The sequence below is a fragment of the Paralichthys olivaceus genome, chromosome 5 (assembly GCF_024713975.1).
Source record: "Paralichthys olivaceus isolate ysfri-2021 chromosome 5, ASM2471397v2, whole genome shotgun sequence".
NCBI lineage: Eukaryota > Metazoa > Chordata > Actinopteri > Pleuronectiformes > Paralichthyidae > Paralichthys > Paralichthys olivaceus.
In genome coordinates, this window is record NC_091097.1 from 1,196,174 (window position 1) to 1,221,259 (window position 25,086).

The 25,086-nt window shown below is 44.5% G+C and overlaps 2 protein-coding genes and 1 long non-coding RNA gene across 8 annotated transcripts; 1 reads left to right on the forward strand and 2 right to left on the reverse strand.

Moving 5' to 3' along the window:
- The first annotated feature begins 283 nt into the window (after positions 1-283).
- On the forward strand, positions 284-11,710 carry LOC109644255 (homeobox protein Dlx4a-like). Its single transcript, XM_020109605.2, has 3 exons — positions 284-1,096; positions 3,743-3,939; positions 9,969-11,710. The coding sequence occupies exons 1-3, from the start codon at positions 769-771 to the stop codon at positions 10,209-10,211; spliced, it is 768 nt and encodes a 255-aa protein (XP_019965164.1). The 5' UTR covers positions 284-768; the 3' UTR covers positions 10,212-11,710.
- LOC138407762 (uncharacterized) lies at positions 3,839-16,349 on the reverse strand. 6 transcript variants are annotated; one of them, XR_011241111.1, is made up of 5 exons: positions 16,210-16,349; positions 15,134-15,525; positions 14,747-14,986; positions 14,025-14,226; positions 11,366-11,922 (listed from the first exon to the last, which is right to left on the reverse strand). It is a non-coding gene; the product is annotated as an uncharacterized lncRNA (long non-coding RNA). The 6 variants fall into 6 exon arrangements; XR_011241108.1 differs by lacking the exon at positions 11,366-11,922 and adding an exon at positions 3,839-3,994 and having other exon boundaries at positions 14,747-15,525; XR_011241107.1 differs by lacking the exon at positions 14,747-14,986.
- A 1,393-nt stretch (positions 16,350-17,742) lies between these two features.
- Positions 17,743-25,037, reverse strand: LOC109645826 (homeobox protein Dlx3b-like). Its single transcript, XM_020111489.2, has 3 exons — positions 23,449-25,037; positions 21,258-21,442; positions 17,743-19,836 (listed from the first exon to the last, which is right to left on the reverse strand). Exons 1-3 carry the CDS (start codon positions 23,804-23,806, stop codon positions 19,417-19,419), a joined length of 963 nt encoding a protein of 320 aa, XP_019967048.1. The 5' UTR covers positions 23,807-25,037; the 3' UTR covers positions 17,743-19,416.
- Between the last annotated feature and the right edge of the window lie 49 nt (positions 25,038-25,086).

The window sequence follows — 25,086 nt, forward strand, 5'->3', positions numbered from 1 at the left end:
AACAAACCGATTTATCAAGATATTTTAATTTAAGTTAATTTGATTAAAACTACACGAGCGCAGTGATTCGCACGAACCGTGCGCGTGGAATCGGTTCACGTATTTCGTGCAATGTCTCGGGACCGGGTCCGGGTCCTCCCGCTCGGACCCTCCAGGAGCAGCTCCGTCTGGTGCACGTTGTGCTGTGTGTGTGTGTGTGTGTGTGTGACACGGTGAGCCGCTGCAGCCAATGAGCGCGTCGTGCGTGTGGAGGCGCAGGATGGTTTGAGCAGACAGGGGAGGAACGCGCACAAAGAGCCGCCTCGCCGCGCGGGGAGGGAGCAGCAGTCTGTGGCTGGTTCTGGACGGAGAGACGCGGAGAAGCAGTTTGGTCTGAAACAATAATTCACTCGATTCTTCTCAAAGGTTCTTCTGGGGTTTCCTCCCGCGCACAGTGACGCGCCGGCTCCTGCTCACGCGTCCTGCGCGTCTCTGCGGGACTCCATGGTTTTAGACGCCGCGCGCGCTCCGGAGCCCTCGGCCGGGATGTAGCGGTGGACGAACCCACATAAAGCAGCTCCTCGCCGGCCTCCTCGTCCCCACACACCCCGGAGGACACTGAGCTCCAGCGTGAAGACGCTTCATGCTGGTGCGTGGACACAGAAACTCGCCTGTTAAAGTTTTTAAAAACTTCCTGGAACATTGATGGTGGGTCTCCTGGTGATGACTCCTGCCCGGAGGTCCTAGCTGGCGGCTTGTTATTTCCCACCACCACTGCCCCTCAGCCTAATGATGACTATGAGCTCCATCTCGGACACTCTGGTGCCGCCTGATCCGTCCAAATCCGCCTTTCTGGAGTTCGGCGGCCACAGCTACCCCGGACACCAGCAGCCCTCCCCCGGCCTGTCCCACAACCACTACCCGGTGCACGGGCTGCACGCCGTGGGCCCGGCACAGCACGACGGGCCCTTCGCCACCGGGGCGTCCTCGTACGGTCGCCCGCTGGGATACCCGCCCTACCACAGCCCCGTGAGCGCGCACCACCCGGGGGCCTACCTGCAGTACCAACACGGGGGTCACGGCGGCGCGCTGGGCCACACCAGGCTGGAGGATGGAGGTGGGTTTTACGCAGGACACTTTTAAAGAAAGGGGGCGAAAATAAGAGTGTTTGCACGAACGGCTCTAAATATTTCACACGTGGATCTCAGGCCCAATACTCAGGTTCCATCGTGGGGCTGATTGAAGCAGAGAGACCTGCAGGAAAGAAATCTAATAATCATAATCACCTTGTTTAGGTTATTTGGATTTGACTCAGTAAATTGTTAATGCACGTGAGTTTCTCTGCAGCCTGTGTTCGAGGCTCTGTGCCGGTTGGAGGTCTGTGATGGCACAAAGCGCACAGAGCAGAGAAGCGTTCTTCACAGATGATTTCAATAGTCTGAGCACACGAGAATAAACCACAGCGCAGTAATTGGATCCACACACAGGTTCGCCTCAGTAAACTTTGGGGTTGGAGATGAAGATGAGTTTAAGGCCTGAACCAGAATCTGAGTCCCCACAAGAAGCAGCCGGCACCGGGCTGTGGTGTCCCGCAGGCCCCGGGAGCTGCGGCCTCTCCAACCCCAAATCCTCCATCACAGCAGCCGCCATGTTTCTGCTGCCTGCCGCCAGGCCTGGATCAGATGATTATGATAATAATAATAATACATGTCACTTTCAACAAAACGTGTTCTCTACTTCACTGAACTCGAATCTCCTCTGAACCATGTCAGGTTCCTTCTAATCCTTAAAAAACACCACATCTGCGAAAAGAGATTTAATTTCCCCTCAGAACATTTGATTCCACAAAATATGACAAGCAGGTTATTCTATTTAAAATACAGTAAATTATAGTTTTAAAAACTTCTCTGAAATGCTGCATTAAAAAAACAATAAAACCCCATTAAACCTAAAAAAAATTAAATGTTATGAGCATTTGACAAAGACAGAAACTAAATGAATAATTATAATATTTATTGGACCCATTAATATATTTAATATCAGATCCAACATCGCTCAGATATTTCAAATATTTAGTTTAGAGCCTCTGAACATTTTAACAGAGGCGGAAGAGGCTGACAAAGATCATAACGTTTATTAATTACCAACAGATGTCGATCATATCCTCATGCTCCTATTAACTCATTATTACATAGGTCTTTAAATGCACATTCAATTACAGAAATACTTGACAGGCAAACGGTTTAACTGCTGATTTCATCCTCGTGTGTTCTTTAATTAATCCTTTGACTTTTTCAAGAAACTTTTATGTCTTGAATTTTTCCGATTAACAAAATTTAACAAAACTAAGGGAACCACAAGAAACTGATGCTGGTGCCTACAGATAAATACATGTTTAAATATATATATATTTATATATCTATATATATAATTTAAACATTTACTTCTGTATTGTTTTATTGTTTTATACAGAAAACAATGATTAAGTCATTTCATCCCAACTTGTGTTTGAGGCTCAGTCTCAAAAAGTTTTCAATATCAGCAACAAATCAACTTTCATCTTCTTCTCTCGACTGTTTTTCCACTTGATAGATAAAATAATGTCACTCTAAATAAAATAAATACTCAACTAACACGTAAAATCATTTTGTGACAAGTACATTTTTAAAAAATCCTTTGGAATCTAATTAACGCTCATAGTATATGTACATGATATAATCACTTTACATGAGATAAAGTTAAAAAGTTACTTCAGAAGATTATTTAAACATCGATGTCAGCGACAAACGTTCCTCTCTTCTCTCAGCTTGTCTCCACATGATGTATAAAATGATGTTAAATGAAACATGCTGTATATATGTACACACAAATACGTACACACAGTATATATGGGATCATATAATTATATATATAAATAGATTTTGCTTGTTTTTATGAACAGGGTCTTAATGAGGTCAGAAACAATGGCAGAAGAAGAAAAAGCTTTTTTCCAGTGAACTTTGTGGAATTTCAAAAAATGACTCAGTAAATTTTTATCGTAACTGTTCCAGTCGAACATTTACGCCCACTTCTGTTTTGTTTTCTGAAGTAAAGCTTCTGTTTCTCTTTTCTGAAACTTGCGGAGCGTCTCAGTTTCGCTCCCCTGAACTTCGGCGCCGCGCACGAGCTTCAGCTCAGTTACACAACGTGATCGTCTTGTGGGGCCTCGGCTCGTCCACAGCTGTTCTCTGCTGCCACTACAGGCTATGAGCTCATGTCATAACAACAATCAGTGTGGGCCAACATACTCAGTTGCATAGGTTTCCTGAAAATGAAAAAGGCAGGACGGAGACGAAAAGACGTCTTGTCCGAGTTGCATGTTGGACAGAACATCTCCGAACCCAACTCATTAGAGAGGACAAAGAAGTTTTACGTTCTAACACGCGTCCATTGTCGTACGCGCTCATTCAACTGCAGTAAACGTGTCGTATACTCCATTGTACTTTGCTGTATGTACATTCCAGCTCGCGTGTAAACAGCATATCTCTCCCTGAGATGATGACAGCTTGGATTCATGAAACATCCACCAGCACAAGTTCTCATCTCACTAAACCTCCAGATCCAGACGCTGGGTTGAGTTTACCCAGTCATCATTTATCTTCCACACCTTCTGGAGGACAGATTTTTCATGAGCAACTAAGTTTGAGAACTTTTATTGGACAAGTCAAGTCAAACGTTTGTCCCCAGATCCCGGGGTTGACTCTGTGTCTTCTCTCGTCTCCAGAGCAGGACAAGCCCACCGCGGTGATCGAGAACGGGGAGGTGAGGCTGAACGGGAAGGGAAAGAAGATCCGGAAGCCTCGGACCATTTACTCCAGCCTCCAGCTCCAGGCGCTCAATCAGCGCTTCCAGCAAACCCAGTACCTCGCCCTGCCCGAGCGGGCCGACCTGGCGGCCAAGCTGGGCCTGACGCAGACCCAGGTAACACGGTGGAGGACACACACAGAATAAGCGGGACGAGGAGCACGGCTCATTCCTGAGGAAAGGGGATTCAGATTAAAGCCAGCAGAACAATCAGGAGAATTTAAGAGCTAAAGATTAAAACACATGTAATGATGACAAGCGGAAGTATTTCTAATATAAACAAAGGGTTTGCTAATTTTTGTAATAGAGGGTGTGTGTGGGTCACCTCACCCTACGTTTAAATGAGACATACGAGGGAGTGTCCTGAGCCGCAGTTTGATCATTATCATTTAATCAAAGTGAATGAGAGTTGGAGTGAATCCATAATCCAAACGTCCGAGATAGTTTCAGTGGATTTGAGATTAAAGTTTCCTCTCGTGGTGAAAAGGCAGAACAAAAGTCCAAACAGGCGCCGGTGCATTCTTGCTCACAGGTGTCACACATTTGCCTCCATGTGTAATTAGATACTGGCAGTTTCAGAGATTTCAGAGATAGCCTGTAATTAAAGATCACGTGAAGTGTAGTCATGGTGTGTTTGTCATGAATTAAATCCAAAAAGAGAAAAGAATAGAAGCTGAGGACAAGAAATCCAGAAATGCGCATCGCAAATTCTAAAGAAACGGAGTCACGCCTGTGTGTGGGTGTGTGAGGTGTGTTTTAGGTGTGTGTCTGTGTGTGTGTGTGTGTGCGTGTGTGTGTGAGTACATGCTGGGTGTAATAGTGTGTTCTCTGTCCCTTTACGTCCACACACACTCGAGCAGAAAATAAAAGGCTAATGGCGGCCATTTTGTCCCACGTCGTTGAGTGGACGTCTGAAATCTCACAATGACCCGAACGTCTCAGATTCACCTCGGTTCACTCGTTTCAGTTTGAGTTCAACTGTGAGACGACTTCACACAGTTCTGTTTTCTTCTCCGATCAATCTGGGAATTCTGGGAAAACCCGCTGATGGACACGCTCTGATATTAAACTTTTATTATTTCACTTTGACCCTAAAACTGTTTTTTTCTTCTCCATCCCATGAACGACAGAGCTCTTTAAACTTTATTATCATACTTCTAATAATTATAATAATAATACTAATAATGATTATTAACTCCAGCAGATTTTAATCATTTTAAATCTTCACAAAATACATTTCTTTCCATTTTACTTTGGTAAAATAAACTTTACTCTTTAATTAAACTTGGCGTTACACTATCTTTCATCTTGAGGCGACTGTAGAATGTTTACGACAGCTTACATTGAAGTCGGGCTCATTTAGAGGATCTGTAATATTGGATTTGTCTGCTCACTAGTTTATTAATAAAGACAAACTGAGCTATCTGCATGTTAAATAAATAATAATTAATTTTCTCTTTAAGCCAAAGTTAACTGTGACGGCTGCTCCGGAAAACTTTCAATTAGTTTGTCTCAGCCTTTTTAACCTTTTTCAACAAATTGATAAAAAGAAAAGAAAAAGAGAAAACTTGTTTTTGTAGTTTTATACGACGATAACAAAAAGCCAGATTCAGTTCCGTCTGACTCATCGTGAACATTAACAGAAACATTATGAACTGGGACCAGATCACATTTGAAAAATCACTAACCAGGTGTGAGCAGGTGTCCCACCGAGGAAACTTTATATCAGCGTGTTCGGGAGAACCTCATGTGAAATATGACACGTGTGAGTGTGTGTGTGTGAGTGTGTGAGTGTGTGAGTGTGTGAGTGTGTGTGTGTGTGTGTGTGTGTGTGTGTGTACATAAGCAGCTGATGTCATCACATGAACTGTCCTAATCCAGAATGAATTAACCGCAGCAGCTCTGTTTACACTGGGACTAAGAGATGATCCGTTCATTTGTCTTTGCTTTAGTTGTGGAAAGTGGTTTTGAATGTGCACGCTCGTACGTGCACGCTGCTCACGTTTGTTTTTACTCTTTTTATTCTTTACCTTTAGTTCTCGTTATATTCCGGAGGTGGGGTCGTTCAGCCGCGGAACGAGGCGTCTGACCTTCAGACAGAAAACTGACACAGTCGAGTGTAAAAGGAAAATTTGAATTGAAAGGATAAATAAATGCAGTTTGAAGAATCCAGACACAGTTTGTAAATATTATAAATATTAAATATCGTCGGTGAATCTTTGTAAGTTTCACTTTTCAGTTCACGTTAAAATGAACGAGAACTTGTGAACTGGATTATTTGACACAGGTTCAGAATCCTGAGAAACACGTTTCCAGGAAGTCACAGAGAACGACACGATTCCTGCTAAAAGCTCAAACTGTTTCACGAAACAACATCTTGCCGCGCGCTGGATTTTGCCAAACTACCTGTCGCCGCCTGGTTCTTCTCTCCACGCTGAGCTAACCAGCGTCAGGCTGCGTTCACACCGACATCGAACCCTCATGTATAAAATACCGCTAACATTAGGATTCTGTCAGCGAGAGATTTTCCGCTCAGACGCGATCACGACTACACAGGAATCTTCCGGAGCGTTCAGGTGAGGAAGCAGCAGACAGAGACAGGAAGTGACATATCAGTCCTTCTCTGGAGATCCCGTGTTTTTGTTCACACTCCGGCTTCGGTTCCTGTCACCAACAACGTCTTTGTCTCCGTCTCCTACGTGAGCGACTCTGCTTTTTCATCCTGAGACGTTTGTTTTGTTTTACGCAGACATTCGTGTCACTAAGAGTTTTGAACTTAATTTTGAAACTGAGTGGATGAAATTCAGATAAAACAAAGAATCTTTTGAGACGCCAGGAAAAAACATTTCCTGTTTCCATGGTTGCACGTTGGAAACATTCTGTTTATAGAGCGTGTAGCCACGAATACACTTCCTCTACCACACAAACTTAAGATGGCTGCCATGCTCACACTGCATGTGTTTGATGCTCAGGTCGTGCACGTCCTCAGAAATGGACACGACGCGTACGCAAGTTGCAGTACCCACGTAAAAGGTCGGGGGCAGCAGCGAGGCACGTAATCAGAGACAGAAATGGTGAAGACTTGTCGATCGCACACATCTGCACACGCTCGTCCGGAATCAGCCAAACGTTGGCGCGTAACTCGCACAGGACCGAAGAAAGAACGTGAACGATAACATTCACGACGCAGCCGGTTGCTGCACAGCAGGGCCTAGTACACACACACACACACACACACACACACACACACGCACACACACACACACACACACACTCTAAAAGATAGTTATCATATACCACATCTCAATCCTGCCTCGGTGCCATTAGGCCGCCAGCCAACCACTGAACCACCAACCACCCTCAAAATCGCCAGTGTTCCCAGACGCAGCTGAGAAATGGCACGTAGCACATTCTCCCTGAAACACACACACACACACACACGCACACACACACAGACACACACACACACACACACACACACACACACACACACACACACACACACACACACACACACAGACAGACACACACACACAGTCAAACACACCTTTTACTTCTGAATCAACCTCACAGGACACCACTGATAACATTTTTAATTTACAGATATAAATTATTGGAGAACACACATACACACACACTCTCACTCACACTCACACTCACACATACACACACACTCTCACACACACACACACACACACACACACACACACACTCTCACTCTCACACACACACAGGCACCTGGCCTGTGTCTCGGCCTCCCTCCTCCCTCCTCCCTCCTCCCTCCTCCCTGATGTCGGTGCCATTAGCTGCGCTCTCAGAGAAGCTGTCAGCTCCGTGTTGCTGCTGGAATATGAAACCAATAATTACAGCAGAAATCCTCTCGCTGAGGCTGCATTAACTTAACGTGCTGTTGATTGACTCGTGGGCTCATCAGCGACGCTCTCCGCTCACTGGGAGTTTTCTGATGCAGTAATCATTCCACTGACGGCTCTGTGGTTCGGCCGCTGTCACTTCTATCGCATTAGAGCGGAGATTAAACAAAGAGCCTCAGTCTGTTGTTTCAACTCTGCAGAAACTTGAAAGAACCTCAAGTGCAGTTCACGGTGATAATTACAGCCTTTATGTGGCGTAATTAAAATGTATTGTCTACTCGTGAAGCAACACTTTAACTTTATGTATTTGCCACCATAACGTCGTGATTGACGTCAACAGATGCGCTGGAACAACAGAGATGAAATTAAATGTCACATCGTTCTACATGACTTCATCCAGCGCTGGGTGTGAAAGTTGGTCCATTACTTGGTGAAAGGGATAATTTTTTCCACATATTTAGAGTCAATTAAACCGGCGAGCGTATTTTTTTTTTTTATAGAATAATATAATCTTCCATAAACCACTTCAACCATGAGTCCCCATAAACTCTCGGGGTAATAATTCCCAGGACTGTCAGCGCGGAGGAGAAAACAACTTGAGCTCCAAGAATGTTTTCTCCTGTTTTTCTTGCTCTTTTATCTTTTTCTCTTCTCCGTCGTCGGCCAGAGCTTTTTCCCCTTTGCGGCGCAGTTAAAACCTGTTTCAGACAAAAGTCTCCTTCGCTGACTGCGTGTTATTACTCATGATTCATTTGTTCCCGCTAAGCCGACAGGTTTGCCTGTGAGGCAGATTTGTATAATGTGAAGCTCAATTTGCAAGCACGCTGGAAACAGAGAACATGCCAATCACGAATCATCCGTAACCACAGAGAGATGCCGCTCGCCTGAATATTTTTATATCTTATGTCATCTTTACTCAGCGTCGCAGGTTTATAACCCTGAATAAACTTCAAATCACCGTCCGCCACTGACCTGAAACACAGAAAACCTGTGAAGTAACAGACCATAGGATTCATCAACACTAAGAATAACGTGCTGGAAGTCTTGGTCCCGACACGAAGGCTTTAAAAGACTCCAGAGAACCAGAGAGCAGCCGGACGCAGGGACACGGAGCAGGGACACGTGCAGCTGTGACATGAGGTGCAGAGGCTGCAGGGGCAGCGAAAGATCTCAAACCATCTCCGACCAACGATCTATAATTCTGTTTTCAGCCTCTCGAGTTCTCTGATCTGAACCACGAGTAGATCCAGTCACATGTGTGTATAAATACATACATGTGCTTTAACACATACATGCATCTCCTCCTCTCTGGAGAGAAATAAACAGCAGACAACGGAGATGAAAATTATAAACTGCATCATGTGATGTGTTCAGCCAATCAGAGCAGAGCTGTGTCGTCGTAGGGCTGGATCCAGGTGATGCAGCTGCGGGGAAACATCTGCACAGACAAAATGTCCAACCAGCATGCATTGCGTTAAGACCAGCATGCATTGCGTTAAGACCAGCATGCACTGTGTAAAGATGCGTCACGTGCACGTCATTGCTGTGCAGAGCCACATTAAGTGGAAGGCACCTGGTCGGACCTCATCACAGTTTGCTGGTGTGTCTGTCGTCTCTCAACACTGACGGTGGAGGAGCGCTGCAGAGGTGTGTGTGTGTGTGTGTGTGTGTGTGTGTGTGTGTGTGTGTGTGTGTGTGTGTGTGTGTGTCATTCTCAGCTTTATGAACAGTATTTATGTTTGTAACTGTCGCTCGTTACGCTGTAACATTTTATGATCCACAGTTTGTCTGTACAGCTCATTATTACCTAATTGTAGGTTATTTTACTGCGCTGATATTCTCCCAGGTAGAATCTGAGCTCCTGCTCCTGCTCCTGCTCTTGCTCCTGCTCCTACTCCTACTCCTGCTCCTGCTCCTGCTCCACAGTCGAGTGCAGCCTCGTCACACTTCATCGTATTTTTGTTTTCCATGGTTTTAATATTTGAAATATTCATTAATGTCCCTGCGTTGATGGGAACCGGTTTTGTTACTGGGTTTAAAAGCTGAAACATAAAATCATCATCACACCTTCAGTCTACATCTCGATTAAGAACACGCCTGTTGAGTGACAGTAACTCTTCACGTTCTCCATGACGGGATCTGAACATTTTACTCTCTGAACTCTTTATCCTTCGATTGTTTCCTTCCTGTCTCTCCTCCTTTCAAAATAAAAGACCAGATGCAGTCTGTGGATAATCACTTCTGATCGACTCTTTCCTTCTCCTCGTCCCTCAGGTGAAAATATGGTTCCAGAACAAACGATCTAAATACAAGAAGATCATGAAGAACGGACCCTGCGGACCTGAGGGAGACCATCTAGCCCCCCCACCGCCGTCCTCCTCCTCGCCTTGCTCCCTGTGGGACAACAGCATGGTCGCCAAAGGTGCACCAGTGCACTCTGGGGGATATATGAACAATTTTGGACTCTGGTACCCTGCACACCAGCAGGACTCCATGCCAAGAACTCAGATGATGTGACAGACAGGAAGGAGGACGCAACACTTCCAGGACAAGTGATGGATTTATGCCCGACTGGAGCCGTTCAACACACGGACATTGTTTGAGTCTGAGCCGCTCTGGAGGCAAAAATACACAGGAAGTTAACAGCTACTTGATTTTTATTCCAACACGTAGCTTCCAAAGTAATAAGAGTCGAGTAATAAGTTGAAAAATATCACTTTAACTTAAAAATACGTCTGAGGCTGAAAAACTGACTCTGAAACGGTTTCAAACTAAAACAATCTCTGTCCACACGATTGGTTGAATATCATCTGGTCTCCTCCACGTGTGAACAGCAGAGACGACAGGTCCAGTCACACTGACGTCCATAGTTCTCCTGGAAGGAGGTCATGTGATAGGAGCGTCACGAATCAGTGAAGGCTGCGTCATGTCTAGCGTCTGTAAACGTCTCTGCTTTAGCGGCTCTTAGAGCTCTGGAGCAGTGTGAGCATCAGACGAATGCAGGACGTCACCGTCCGTCTCTGACGTCAGCTGCAGCTGCTCGTTTGATCAATTATCGTTTTTCTTATTCCATCGAAAAGTCACAGATTCTCCCTTTAAAACTGTGCGTCGGTTTATTTCTGCCTCCAGAGCAGCTCCAGACATTTTTTGGTTAAAGCTACGACTCAAAGCTGAAGTTAGCGCTGCATTTCCAATTGTGGACAATTCAGGTTTCATTCTCTTCTCGTCTCTCTGGGTTACAGTTGATCAGATAATTGTGGGGGTGTTTTTTTTTTTTTCTTCTTCTTACAGCAGTTGTTTCTTCACTGAACTTCACAGATTCAAAGAACCCTGTGGTTTGCAAACACTAAAAACAGATCAAATTAAATAAGAAATAGAATTCACTTCTTCTGACTCTCACCATTGTGTGTATTCTATAAATCTGACGGGGGTTTGTGTGACACAATTATGGTTGTGGCCTGTAAAGATCCATTATGAAAGAAATGATTACAACACTTTTATGATTCTTATAAAGCTCGTTTTAAGTATGTATGGTAAATACGCACTGAATGAACACAGCTACTTTAATGTATTATTGAGTCTTAATTGAGTCAAATTATAGATAAATGTATAATGTATTCTGGCACTATAATAAAAAAAAAAAAATCTAAAATAAGATCAAACCAGAAAAGAATACTCTAGACATTTATTTGAAGTCATCACCAGGTCATCCAGGACAAATGTGCTGATTTTGTGGTTTTCATAATTAAAATAATTGACAAAATAAAAATTCATTGGGCGTCAGGCGCCATGTCGTTGTTTTTAAAGTGGAGATAGAAGAAGCCGGGGTTCAGCAACATTTCTCAGTCTGGATATTTTCTAATGGATTTTTAATGATGGATCTGTCAATTTGAAATGTCTCACTGTTAATTCTGCTCCTTTCGGACCTGCAACAGGAAACTAAACTATTTTATAATATATTGACTCTTGTCAGGCTGTGCTTATTTGAAATAAACCCAGTTATTATTGCCACTCTATCTGATTTGGTTTATTCAACTTAAATAACAACATAGTTTGTAATTAGTTTTCACATCTTTGTCCTCCAACTGATCAAAATCAGTTCGTTCAGTCGTGTTTCGCTAAAACAAGACATTTCCTCCGAGTCTCTGTGGACCCGAGTGGCCTCGGGCCGATTTCCCTAAAGTCGTAAATCAGAGGACGCGGGTCACATCTGTCGCCCTGCGAACATCTGGAAAAGCAAAATGAGTCGTCAAAAATCGTCAATGATTTTATAAAATGACCACGTCAATTATAGGTAATTCAGGACACAGCTTGTTAAATAAAGCTTTCACTCTGACGCAGTAATTATCCGTAATTGTCAGTCAAGGGAATCACCCTCTGCCTCAGGCCTGAAGAGAAGGTTTGGATTACATCAAACTGGATTAGTGGAGACTAATTCTGACAACAGATTGATCTGCTCATTACAAAATAAGGAATAATAATGAATGCATCGCTGTGTCGTAGTGTCGGTGGATAGATTTTTCTTTTCTTTTGTGCGTTTGAATCTTTAAAGGTGATAAAATCCTTTGTTTCCAGGGAGAGACACAAAAACCTTCATTCCAGGATGGAAGACGATAAAATTCAAAAACAAGCTGACTCAGAATCCTGTATATAAATATGTCCTGTGTGTATAAAATGCACAAACAACCTCCGTCGCATGACTTCAACTTCACCACTTTGCTTTAGTGCATTGAAGTTTTTTCTGTAATGAAGTTAGTAAAAGTTTGCTGTGAGATCGAACGAGGCTGCGGAGACGAACCGGTGAGCAACGAGTTTTATCAATTTATCAACACAGTCCGTGTTTCTATAAAGGAAGTTATAGAAATTACAACAGATGGTTTTTTTTTTATCTCAGTAAGTAAACGCACATAAAGTAAAGAAAGAAAGTTAAAAGTGTATAAATCGATTGAAACGAGGAAAAGTTAAGGATCCGTGTTACGAGAGGCGAGAATCTTATGGTTTCAAAGTAAAAGCTGCCGGTTAAATAAATGAGCCACGTTTGAAAAAGGCAGGAGACAGAATGTGAAAGAGTTCATGGAGATGATCTCTGACAGAGAGAGACGTTGCTGACACGCTCTATTTAAAGCAGATATGGAGGCTGTTGTTCCTGTTTGATGATTTGAATATTCATTTGAATTTCTGAAAGTGTTTGAAGACATTTGTCCAGTAACTTTCAGGACTTGGAGCTGTGGCGGAGCTTCACCGCTGCTGCGACACAAAACATCTCAGGAGGTTGATTCTGAATAATTCTGACTCCGGAGCGAAGTCAACCTCGTTCAGTTTTCATGTTCGACGTCTGCAACGACCTCTGTGGTCTCATTCAGTGCATCTTGATCTCATGCTGTCATTACTTTGAATTCAAATTATACTGTTCTCTTGTTCCTGAGTAGATCTTATAATTATTTTTGTTTGCAGATCATTTGTTGTTTTCTGCTGAAGATCAAACCTGGGAATTTTCCACAGCGAGCAGCAGCAGCAGCGTGCAGCAGCAGCAGCAGCAGCGTGCAGCCTCGGGCAAAGTTCACACCGTCGTGTTTTATAGAAAGTTTTCTTCACAGACGCGTCACGTTGAACTAATGAAGTGATGGGAGCCCGTCGGGGGCTCAGGGAACACAAACACAAACAAGAGCAACAAAGAAAAAGACAAAGCCGAGGTTCTCACACACAAAGAAGCTTCAGTGAAGAGACTTCACGTTTCAACACAACTGCACAAAACCAGCCGCTCACGCAGAGCGTCAGTCGTCTTTCTCACGTTTGTGTCGCACGTTTCTGCTTCTGCACAACCAACAACACAAAGATTCAAACACAAGCTCGACTTGTGTTTAAACAAACTTTAACCGTTCCACAGAGTGAATTATTCAATAGTTTGACCGGAGGAACTCATATCGATGGATCATCACAGAGTCAGGACATTGTGAGACAACAGACACACACAGTTCAACGAGTCGCTCGCGTCACACAAACGTTAAGAGACTTTTGAGATTAAAAGTTTTTTGGAAGCAGTGAAATTTGATTCCTTGTTCATATGAAGCAGATTTTCATTGAATCAATTCTATTTCACATCCATCAGGTTTGTTATTCTGCTGAATTCAAAACATTGTTCGGTTATAAAAGTTTTTTTAATTTAATAAAGTTGGTTAAACTGCCCCGAACATCCCAGAGGTGAAACACACAGAACAGGGGCTGAGTGCAAAATCACTTCCATCACAACACAAACAGCGTTCGTGAACTTTCTAATATTTACAACATCCAGATTCATGATCGGTGTGTCTGTGTTTCACCAACACTCACCGGATACAAGCCGAGTGTGTGAAGGTGGAGGAGGAGGAGGAGGAGGAGGAGGAGGAGGAGGTGGAGGAGGAGGAGGAGGAGGAGGTGGAGGAGGAGGAGGAGGAGGAGACGCTGGAGCTTGCGTGAGGACAAAAATGTTAAAAAACCATAAAAGCGAAGACTTCACAACTTGCTACTGGGAAAGATGACAGCATGGGACGTCCTGCAGAGGAGAGCGAGAGAGAGCGAGCGAGAGAGAGAGAGAGAGAGAGAGAGAGAGAGAGAGACATTTAGAAAAAAACACATTAATTAAAACAAGCCAGGAGCAGCAGGGGTCACTTTAAATTTGCTTATTAAACTTGACTCACGCAGCGCGGAAACACACACATGCTTCAGTGCAGCTGAGGTAGAGTGTGTGTGTGTGTGTGTGTGTCTGTGTGTGTGTGTGTGTGTGTGTGTGTGTGTGTGTGTGTGTGTGTGTGTGTGTGTGTGTGTGTGTGTGTCTGTGTGTGTGAGACCGATATCTATGAGTGATATCGGTCGTTCTTGTTGTTTCACTTCCAACAACCAAAGGATTTTATCGTGACTACAGTCAAACATACAATGACTCCACATGTTGGAGCCATGTTGTATGTTGTATGTTGTATGTTGTCATGTTCAGTGTATGTTGCACGAGTGTGGTTCAATGTTTCTCCACAAACAAACTGAAGAAATAAATGTTTTACTTTGAATATTTCACACACACACAGATTTGTTCCAGCAGCGTATCGACATGAAGCCTGTGAATAATTCATCAGGATCAGATTTTCTTCAAACATTTTGCCGAAGGATCATTTTCGCAGGAAACACGTTTTCTGACGACGCCTCTTTTTTTTTTTTTTAAATGAAGCCGTAACGTCCGGAGTCTCGTCTGTTCGAAGCCACAGAGGAGCTCAGCATCGGCCCTCGGCGGCAGCAGGTATCGGCGTGTGTGCAGACCGTGGCTGGAGGCAGGGAAAAGAAAGGTAATGTCAGCGCCCAGTCTCTCGTGACATGGTTAGAAACGTTTCCTCTGCGCTCAGCTTGCAGCAGCTGATGTCATCGTCTCGCCCACGGAGAGCGGCGGAGTCAAAGCGTCCCCCTGAGCTCACCTTCACTTCTCGCCGTCACAGAATCGATGGTAGGTTTTCTTGGACACGCTCGGGCGGGAGGGGCGGAGTCTTCGGGCGTGAGGTCGCGAACCCTGACTCCACTCGGCCGTTCGGCGAGATCCTGGTTGTTACGTGTTACTGGCAGAAACCGTCCGTGAGTCAGTGCAGGCGAATGAAACGTGTTTCCCCCGTGTCGCTACAAGCCCCCGTCTCCGTCTCCGTCCGTCTCCCTGTGATGTTCACATACATTCTTCTGTGACACCTGGAAGCTGAGGGCTCAGCACAGGAAGACGAGAGTCTAAACAAACATGGAAGCTCCTGGATCTGTGGGTCCACGCCCTCACGCCAAGGTTCACAACACGATGTGTGTTTGCTCAGTGGCTCCTCAGCACCTATTGGAACATGTGAGGACGAATGTTGACATGAGTTTCTCAAGAGTTTCTCCAGTCTGTCACAGAATGTCCTCAGGAGAGAGCAAACACACAACGTTCAGACTGTGAGAGAACAAACACACAACGTTCAGTCTGTGTGAGAACAAACACACAACATTCAGACTGTGTGAGAGTTAAACACACAACGTTCAGTCTGTGAGAACAAACACACAACGTTCAGACTGTGAGAGCAAACACACAACGTTCAGTCTGTGTGAGAGTTAAACACACAACGTTCAGACTGTGTGAGAGTTAAACACACAACGTTCAGTCTGTGTGAGAACAAACACACAACGTTCAGTCTGTGTGTGAGTTAAACACACAACGTTCAGTCTGTGTGAGAACAAACACACAACGTTCAGTCTGTGTGTGAGTTAAACACACAACGTTCAGTCTGTGTGTGAGTTAAACACACAACGTTCAGACTGTGTGAGAGTTAAACACACAACATTCAGTCTGTGTGAGAGTTAAACACACAACGTTCAGACTGTGTGAGAGTTAAACACACAACGTTCAGACTGTGTGAGAGTTTAACACACAACGTTCAGACTGTGTGAGAGTTAAACACACAACGTTCAGTCTGTGTGAGAGTTAAACACACAACGTTCAGTCTGTGTGAGAGCAGCTAAAATGCTAATAACGTACCTGCAACAGGTGAAATTTGAATCTTCTTCTTCTTCTGTGGTTTCTTGAGTGAATGAGGCCTCGTGCTCGAGAGCTCCCTCTTCAGGACTCTGCAGGCATCACTAATCAATCACGATCAGAGGCTGAACAGTAGATCACAGATCACAGGAACACACACACACACACACACACACTCACACACACACACACACACACACACACACTCACACACACACACACACACACACACACACACACACACACACACTCACACACACACACACACACACACACACACACACACACACACAGTCTCGTCTCTAAGTCTTGAGACATGAACTTACGTTCCTCTGTTCACACTTGATATCATTTATTTTGTGTAAAATATTTAAATACTTTATTCTAATTTTTATTTTCACTCATAAAATTAGAGACATAATATTATTTAGTTTCACTGCATTCTATTAAATATTGTGTTTCTGTAATCTGGAGGAGACGGAACAAGAATTTCCTTTGGTATAAATAAAGTCTTATCTTATTTTATCTTATCCAAAACTTATCTTATCTTAACTTATATTATCTTATCTTAACTTATATTATCTTATCTTAACTTATCTTATCTTGTCTTAACCTATCATATTATGTTATATTATCTTAACTTATCTTATCTTATCTTGTCTTGTCTTGTCTTAACCTCTCATATTATATTATATTATATTATATTATCTTAACTTATCTTATCTTAACTTATCTTATCTTATCTTATCTTAACTTATCTTATCTTATCTTAACTTATCATATCTTATCTTATCTTGACCTATCATATTATATTATATTATCTTAACTTATCTTATCTTAACTTATCTTATCTTATCTTATCTTAACTTATCTTATCTTATCTTGTCTTAACCTATCATATTATATTATCTTATCTTATCTTATCTTATCTTAACTTATCTTGTCTTGACTTATCTTAACTTATCTTATCTTATCTTAACCTATCACATTATATTGTGTTGCACATTAACCCTCACCTTAAAATGATTTTGTGTAATGATTTAATGATGATTAAATGTATTTTGTTGGCACCTCAGACAGGGCGACTGTTTAAACAGACTTAGATTCCTACAACATGAGTTGTAACTACACACACACACACACACACACACACACACACACACACACACACACACACACACACACACACACACACACTCGTTTCTGGGCGAGCCACATGAAAGCAGTGTACACCCTCAGTGTGTGTCAGCAGTGTGTTATTAGTATCCAGAGACTCCAGAGTGTCTGCTGCTCCGTCACCTCCCACAACCTCCCAGACACGCACATACACGTGTGCATGTGCGTGTCTGTAAGTTGTATCACATATAGACGAGTGCAGCCTGTGTGAGTCGCTGTGACGGACAGGAAAGTACCATCAACTCCTCTGTGTGTGTCTGTCTGTGTGTGTCTGAGTGTCTGTGTGTGTCTGAGTGTCTGTCTGTGTGTGTCTGAGTGTGTGTGTTTGCAGGTAAGTACACACAGAGACAAACACGTTAGTCAAATAAAGACATTTTATTTTTTAACTCAATTTCTGAAACATAAATGTTTTTGCATAAACTGAACTGCGTTGATTTGCAGTTGACTCTATAAATAAAAGACCTGAGTACAACACATGTTAACACAAAATATAAAACTGATTTTAGACTTTTAAACTCCAACTCGCCGTCACTGTTTCTCTTCCTGGGTATTTCTGGGCCTCGTTGTGTCTGTGAACTTGAATTAAAGGTTCACTGCAACAACTTTAAAGATCAGATTTCATGCGGTGCAGAATATTTCACAGCCGCAAAAAACTGTCGCACAACGTCACTGAGAAGTTTTGTTGGTTCTGATGTTCCAGTTTTGGTTCGGAGGTTAAACACAAATTTAAAGAGTGAAAACAAGAAGTTTAAAACATGTGGCATTTATCTGGAGAGCAGGGTTTACTGAAATACACTGCCAAGTTGCATTATGGGAGTTGCAGCAGACAGTGCGTTGACACACTGAATCCCTGCAGAGACTTTAACTCTGAATAATACACGAAGAAAAGACGAATCTGTGAGAATGTCTTTTATCAGCGATGACAACGAGCGGCTGAATCGTGAATAAAGATTATTTCATGACAGATTATAATAAATACATCACATCCTGTAAACATTCATCCAAAGGTTCGTAATAAAACTTCATTCAATCACACAAGTTGTTTTTTTATCACTGACATCGTCCAGTCACCGACACCGTGATGTCATCACACACGCCTTCAATCACACGTGTAGCAGACGTCCATGTGGCTTCACTAGAAACGCGGAAGAATCATAAATATAAGAATTCCTTTTATCCCTTTATTCTTTTATCATTTTTTGTTTTTTTTAATATTAAAGTAAATTGTTTGACTTTAAAAATCAAATAAACCTTGAACACCATTATAAGAGGAGCTGACTCCTCCCTCTGTATCACACCTGACGTAATGCGTGAGCCTGGCGCCTACATCCCCCACAATGCAACTCAACCCCTGACAGAGATTCAGGCGTGTCGCCTCAAACTGAGACGAGTCGACGGAAGTCTGGTAAACTCGTCTGAATCATGTGACATCACTTACGACAGTTTATCAGATTCCCACAGCGCCCCCTTGAGACAGGAAGGTTCAATACAACTCTGTCCACGACGTCGTCGTTGTGCGTACGTTTGAATCCGAGTGAGACCTCCCGTCTGACAGCGTGCACGTGTGTCTGTTGTGTAATAAAGCTTTGATAAAACATGTGCAGACATCGTTCGGTCCATGGTGACGCAATGTTGACGTAGTTTTTTTACCGTTTACGCTAATTTCCTGGGAGAATTTCAGTAGTACTCAGTTTAACAGTTCAAATGGTGTTTGACATAAATACCGTCAGATTTAAAATATTAAATATACAAAATATTTTCTGTGAATTCAAATAAAAAAAGGTCAGTACGAGCGTCTGCACCGAAAACCCCCCCGCGCCGCTCCTCCGGTGCTCCGCGTGATGACGAGCGTCACCGACGAGGAGGTTAACTGAGGCCAGGAGTTTTTTCCTCTGTGTACATTTGAGCCTGTTAAACAACATGCGTGTCAGGTTTTACAGTCGTGACCCGTGTGTGATGACGTCAGAAAACAGCACCCCGCCCCCACCCCCAGCCCCCAGGGCTCCGTTCACACTGCTCAGCAGCGTCCTTGTGTCAGTACACAGCTCCCATGCTCTGTGCGGCGGACGGCGCCGTGGATGGCGTGTGGTGCGTTGGCGCCAGCAGCGGCAGGCCCAAATGCGCCCCCTGCTGCTGGTACCAGTTCTGATGTGAGAACTCGCCCATGTAGGTGGGCGAGGAATCCACAGGAGGCGGGTAGGGACCCTGCCCCCTGCTGGTCGGCTCAAGCAGGGCATTGCTCTTGATGCTGTTTGTGCTGCTGCTGATTGTGTTGCTGTTGTTGTTGTTGTTGTTTGTGTTGCTGCTGCTCTCCCACACCGCGGGGGAGGGGGGGGAGTTGCAGGCCATGGAATCGCTGGCCTCCGGGCTGTGCTCGATTTCCCCGAGTGGAAACTCTCCGTTCTTGTAGAGCTTCTTGAATTTGGAGCGACGGTTCTGGAACCAGATTTTCACCTGGAGGGAGGAGCATCGAAGAGGACAATTACAAGAAGGCGGGGTTTTCCTCTGAGGCTCCTTTGAGCTCATTGTTTCTGTTTTTCAGGAGACGTTGGTTCTGACTCAGAAAGAAGCTAAAACACAAAAGTGGACAAACTCGTCATGCGTCCAGAAACAGATCCTGCTAACGAACACATTCGATCAGTCTGAGGTTAACGTCGGAGAACGTCTGGAGATTATCTGGAGCACAGAGCGTCACTCAGATCCTCACATGTAAACTGTTGTTATTTCTAGTTGAGCTTCTTTATCAGATCTTTTGTTCAGCTCGTCATAAACCAGGAGGAGGTGACAGTGATATCTCTAACCTGCACGTGGTCTATCCTGGATTACTGGCAGCTCCTTTCACTGTAATATGATTCTATAGCTAAGATTTGTATAAACAACGCTGAACTCATGGAGCGACTCAGACTGAGTGACATGACAATCACATGTTTCGAGTGCTGTCGTGCTCCGGCCTTTGTTTTCTAAGCACAAAGCGGAGCAATGATTTACAGGAGCAGTGATAAAACAACCGGTGCAGCCAGATTTTCCTTTTATCACTTGAGCCAAGATAATTCATGTTGTGGTAAATCATAAGGGCAGGAAGAGCACGACTGTGTAAACCAGAGCGACTGAGGCAGAACGAAGGCAGCGCCGCCTCAGATCTTCCTACATCCTGGCAAACCACTGCGTCCAACTGGATTTCTATAGTTTACTTTCTTCCACGTAGGTTTTAATTACATTTTTTGTTTTGAATTAATTTTCTGTGTGATATTGTTTTGTTCTGCGTTGTGTTTAAGTTCCTTCTGTTATTCTAATATTTGATTGTAGGCTGTCATCTATAGTTTATGATGATAATAAAGTGTCTCCCTGTAATTTAAGAGACTTCGTGAAACTGAAAGTTTATTCTTCCACCGTCACTTCATTCTAACTCTTCATATGTTCTTCACACCGCTCATGGTTTCTCATTGATCGACTCCATCAATCGTCAACTCCAGTTTTTTCTTTTTCGTTTGACGTCTGAAACATTGCGTCTGTGGCTCGAGCCGCCGTTTGATCTCTCCTGACACGCGCCCTACACTTCTAATCCATCAGTGACAAATTGAAAAGTGCTTTCATCTTCTTTGATTGAACCAATTAAAGTGACAGTCCAACCTCTCTGTGGTTAACCTGAATGTTCCAACGCTGCCAAAACTAAAAAACTGACGAGTCACCGAGCTCACGAGGCAGCGACAGAACCTGACGCCGAATTCTGTGGAAACGTTTCAGATCTCACTTCATCTCTCGACTCTTCAGATTCCTGTCGGTGGCTCGACCTCAGCTGACACTGAAAACCTCATTCCACATCTTCCTGTGACCTCCTGTGACTTCCTGCGTCACTGAACCGGGCGTCCACTCACCTGAGTCTGCGTGAGGCCCAGTTGCGCCGCCAGCTCGGCCCGTTCAGGCAGCGCCAGGTACTGGGCCGACTGGAACCTCCTCTGCAGGACGGCCAGCTGGTAGCTGGAGTAGATGGTCCGGGGTTTGCGAACCTTCTTGGGCTTCCCGTTGACCATGCGGACCTCCATGTCTGGCTCTTCTTTCACTGTGTGCAGAGTGAGAAGCGTGAGTCTGCGTGCCGGGTCTCCGCAGAGCTTTTACTGCAGAGAAGTTGTGGCACCAAAATAACCTCGGCCGCTACAGCCCCGACATTTCAAAGAAATTCCGCCAGAGCTCTGAACTTATAATTTTGGTCTGAGTGTCTCCCACAGCCGGGGAGGGAGACAGAGATTTATAGGTGCTTTTCAAGTAGCCTGGAGGCCGCTCTACACATCCTGCCTCTTCAGGCTCTTATCCCTGCATCCACTTTGGTTTTGTGTGTTTTTTTTTACTTCTACCAATTGTTCTTATTTGTGAGCATTTAGATTATTTAGTTGCAGCACTTTCGGACCAACATTTTTATTTGTGGTTAAACATTTCGAACTTCATGTTGGGAGAAAATAAAATACACAAATTCAAAATGATTTATTTTTTTAAAAAACCAGGGGAATCCTTCTGTTTGTGGTGAGATCTGCTGGGAGTTTGAGGACGTTAGTATTTCTTTACTTCACATCATTTATTCTCTTTGCCACATGTTTTCTCCTGTTGCTAAATAAAACGTGTTTTCGTTTTAAAAGGAAGCTGAGAGCCGCTGAGATGTTTGTGTGTTTGTTTGCTTGTGTGTTTGTCAGGGTGTGGCCACCTTGCGTGATAAGGAGCCGTCCTTGTTGGATGATTCAAAGGCCAAGGCTGACTGACGTGTCATGACACCTGATGTGCGTGGCTGTGGGCCAAAGTCCCCTGAGGCCATTTCCAGGAGTCAACTCCCAACAGGAATGTCAAAAACAGCACACCAGTCTGTCGAGTTTGTTTTTGCTCTGTGGTTTGCACAGAGACACCTTCCAAGCTCGAGAAGAAGCCAGGAGGAAAAAAAGCTTCTGAACACAGAGCGGCGGAACTCAAAGGAGAAGCCAGAGAGCCAAGGAGTTGACCTCCATGTTCTTATTATACCATTATAGGATCACGTGTTGGGTTTATAATGACTTTATGTAATATTCCTCTGAAGTTCACTAAAGGGACATGAAGCCTCTCATCAGGTTTTATCCCGTCGCTCACATTATCCTACTTGATTTATGTTCAGATTATCTGTAGGAAGACAAATTGTGTGTAAATGAATCAGTTCCTCGTGTCGTCAGCCTCCTGAAGACCTTCAGGGCTCGTCTGTATATTTACTGAATAAAAGCTCAGAGAAATTCAGACAGAATAAAAGTTTCCGTCACACTGAGCCGAACAATAATCCTCATTTAAATGTTAAATGTTTTCTCCTGTTTCCTCGAAGTCATTTAACTTTACAGAAACTCAGATGTGTGTGTGAGGGAAAAACCAGAACACTTCCTTTACGAGTTCTTCCTCCAGTCATCTCAGATTCTCACTCTGTGACCTGGACTCCAGAGATCCATCAACCAGATCTCACTGTGTGATCACAGCTCAGGGTGAAGATAAAGTTAGTTAAAGTTAGTTTTCCATTAAACACTCGGGTTTTCCTGAGCAAATAAAAGTATTAAACATTTTAGAACACTGATAAAAGTGTCTGACTGCTTCTGTTGTCAGACACTTCTGAGTGATTCAGTCACAGTTGTGGTTGTTATGGTAAAAATCCTGTTTTTGTTAAAGCTGAAAATGAAGTGAAGTGAGTTGTGTCCCAGGTGTGTTTGACTTGATAATCCTGTGATGATGGACAGTCAGGTGCTCGTGGTTAAAAGAGCTTCAGACACACAACATTTTAAATAAGTTGAATTATTTGGTCCTGATTTGATTCTTGATTTTATTTTATTTTTATTTTATTTTATGGTAACACATGAGGACTTCTCTTGTCTCGCTGTCCTCAGGTGTCCACTGCACTTTGTCTCCTTCTGTGACAAAGATGGAGATGATCTGTCGTTCTCGCTTTACGCAGCGGGTTTGGAGACTTTACATTTAAAAGTCGATATCCATCCAATGATCGATGTTCAGTAACGAGTCACGTTGTTCTCAGAGGAAACATGAAGAAGGTTTAACTGGACTTGAACTCACCTCCGTCCTGCATCGCGGACTGCACCTCCCGGCCGAACGCACCGTGCTCCCGGTACGCTGCGTGCGGGTACGGGTACTCAGCTTTGCCCACCGGGTACGCGCCGCCGGCAGCCATCCCGCTCAGGCTGTAGTGGTGGTACGCGTACGGGTTCATGTGTTGAGCCGCGTACTGCTGCTGCTGAGCCGGGTAGAAATCCTGCGAGCCGCCGTGGAGCGCGCTCTGGCCGCTGTAGAAGCCCATGTCTGTGGACGAGGACTCCGGCAGGGTCGGTGAAGCCTTGGTGGCCGAGATGGAGCTGCCAGCCACGGGGAGCGAGGGCTTCTTCTCCTCGAACACAGGTGAGGGTTGTCCGTTCATGTCTCTCTTGCTCTGTTGTTTGCTCTGAACTCGGGACCGGTGGCTGAGTTCACAAATCCTCTCGCAGTCTGGAGCTGGCGTTCCCAAACTCCCTTGACGCAGCAGCAGCCAGGATGTCCACGGTGGCGGCGCCCAACCCAACCAGAGCTCCTAATTACAGGGTGCGCCGAGCTGAGCCGGGCCGGGCAGGACTGAGGGGAGTGGATGTCTCCTTCTCATTGGTCCGCCCGCTCGCTCCCTACCTCTGCCCCGAGGCCAAGACAGAGCTGACTGTCGCCTGTCTGGCTCCCTCCTCTCCCCACAAAAACCTCCATGTGAAGCCTCTCCTCGGGCCTGAAGCAGGGCGCCCCGACACTTGGCAAACCAGTAAACTCTTCCGACTGACATTCACTTGAACATAGAGCATCAGGAAGACTCAACAACATCCGAGAATATCCACAGACCGGAGATATCCACCGGGAGAGCCGTGCGTAATGGTGATAAGGATGTTTACGCACCAGCTTTCAGCGCTGCCTCCCATTCAAATGCAGATGCGGAGGTGAAGAGCTGTCGTCGGCCCTCGTTGGGAGTTATTTGCAGTTAATTAAGGTTTATTTGAAAACGGCTTCTCCTTCTTTGCATGTGTTGACTTTGGGCCCGCGGGCTCCAGCCATGCCCCGGGGAAGAGAAGCAGCCCACGGGAAAACCCCAGGTGTATAAAACACAGCAGATACACAAGAGGGCTGAAACACGAGCGGCACAACTTCCTCACTGTGAAGTACAGACACAAGTCTGACGAGAATATGAAGTGAAATGATCAGTTCTGCAGTTTCCATTATACTTTCTTAATCCTAAAACCTGAAATAAAACAAAAAAAACATTTAAGAAACACAACAGAGAAAGATTAACTCATCTCGTTTAAAGAGTTCACTTTGGTTAAATGACATGATCTGGTCACCAGGTGTCACTACTGAGCCTCCTGGAAACTGCAGCTTTAAACTCGGCTGGTTTGTTTCCTGATGTGCAGCAACACAAGGGTTCAGCTGGGGCAAGGGAGACACCGACGAAGGCCAACCGCTCTCAGTCCCATCACAAAGTGTCTCCACCGCCCTGAGACCGCAGCTGGTCCTCTGGAACTGACAGAACTCGGGAGGCTCTGGTGTGCGGACGTGAACATCTGAGGCAGAACCAGGCTGGAGGAAGACTGCAGGAGTTTTAGCACAACATCCATAAGTCCTGCACCCGAACCACGAAGAGACAAGGAGCAGAACGCTGCAGCCGATGTTAGAAACCCACTCAGG

Bases quoted from the DNA above. Each gene is read 5' to 3' on its own strand.
- LOC109644255 (XM_020109605.2), top strand. From the start codon at position 769: ATGATGACTATGAGCTCCATCTCGGACACTCTGGTGCCGCCTGATCCG. The intron at 1,097-3,742 runs GTGGGTTTTACG...TCTCGTCTCCAG, and splicing joins CACCAGGCTGGAGGATGGAG to AGCAGGACAAGCCCACCGCG. The intron at 3,940-9,968 runs GTAACACGGTGG...CTCGTCCCTCAG, and splicing joins TGGGCCTGACGCAGACCCAG to GTGAAAATATGGTTCCAGAA.
- LOC109645826 (XM_020111489.2), bottom strand. From the start codon at position 23,806: ATGAACGGACAACCCTCACCTGTGTTCGAGGAGAAGAAGCCCTCGCTC. The intron at 21,443-23,448 runs GTGAGTTCAAGT...CTCTGCACACAG, and splicing joins GTCCGCGATGCAGGACGGAG to TGAAAGAAGAGCCAGACATG. The intron at 19,837-21,257 runs GTGAGTGGACGC...TCCTCCCTCCAG, and splicing joins TGGGCCTCACGCAGACTCAG to GTGAAAATCTGGTTCCAGAA.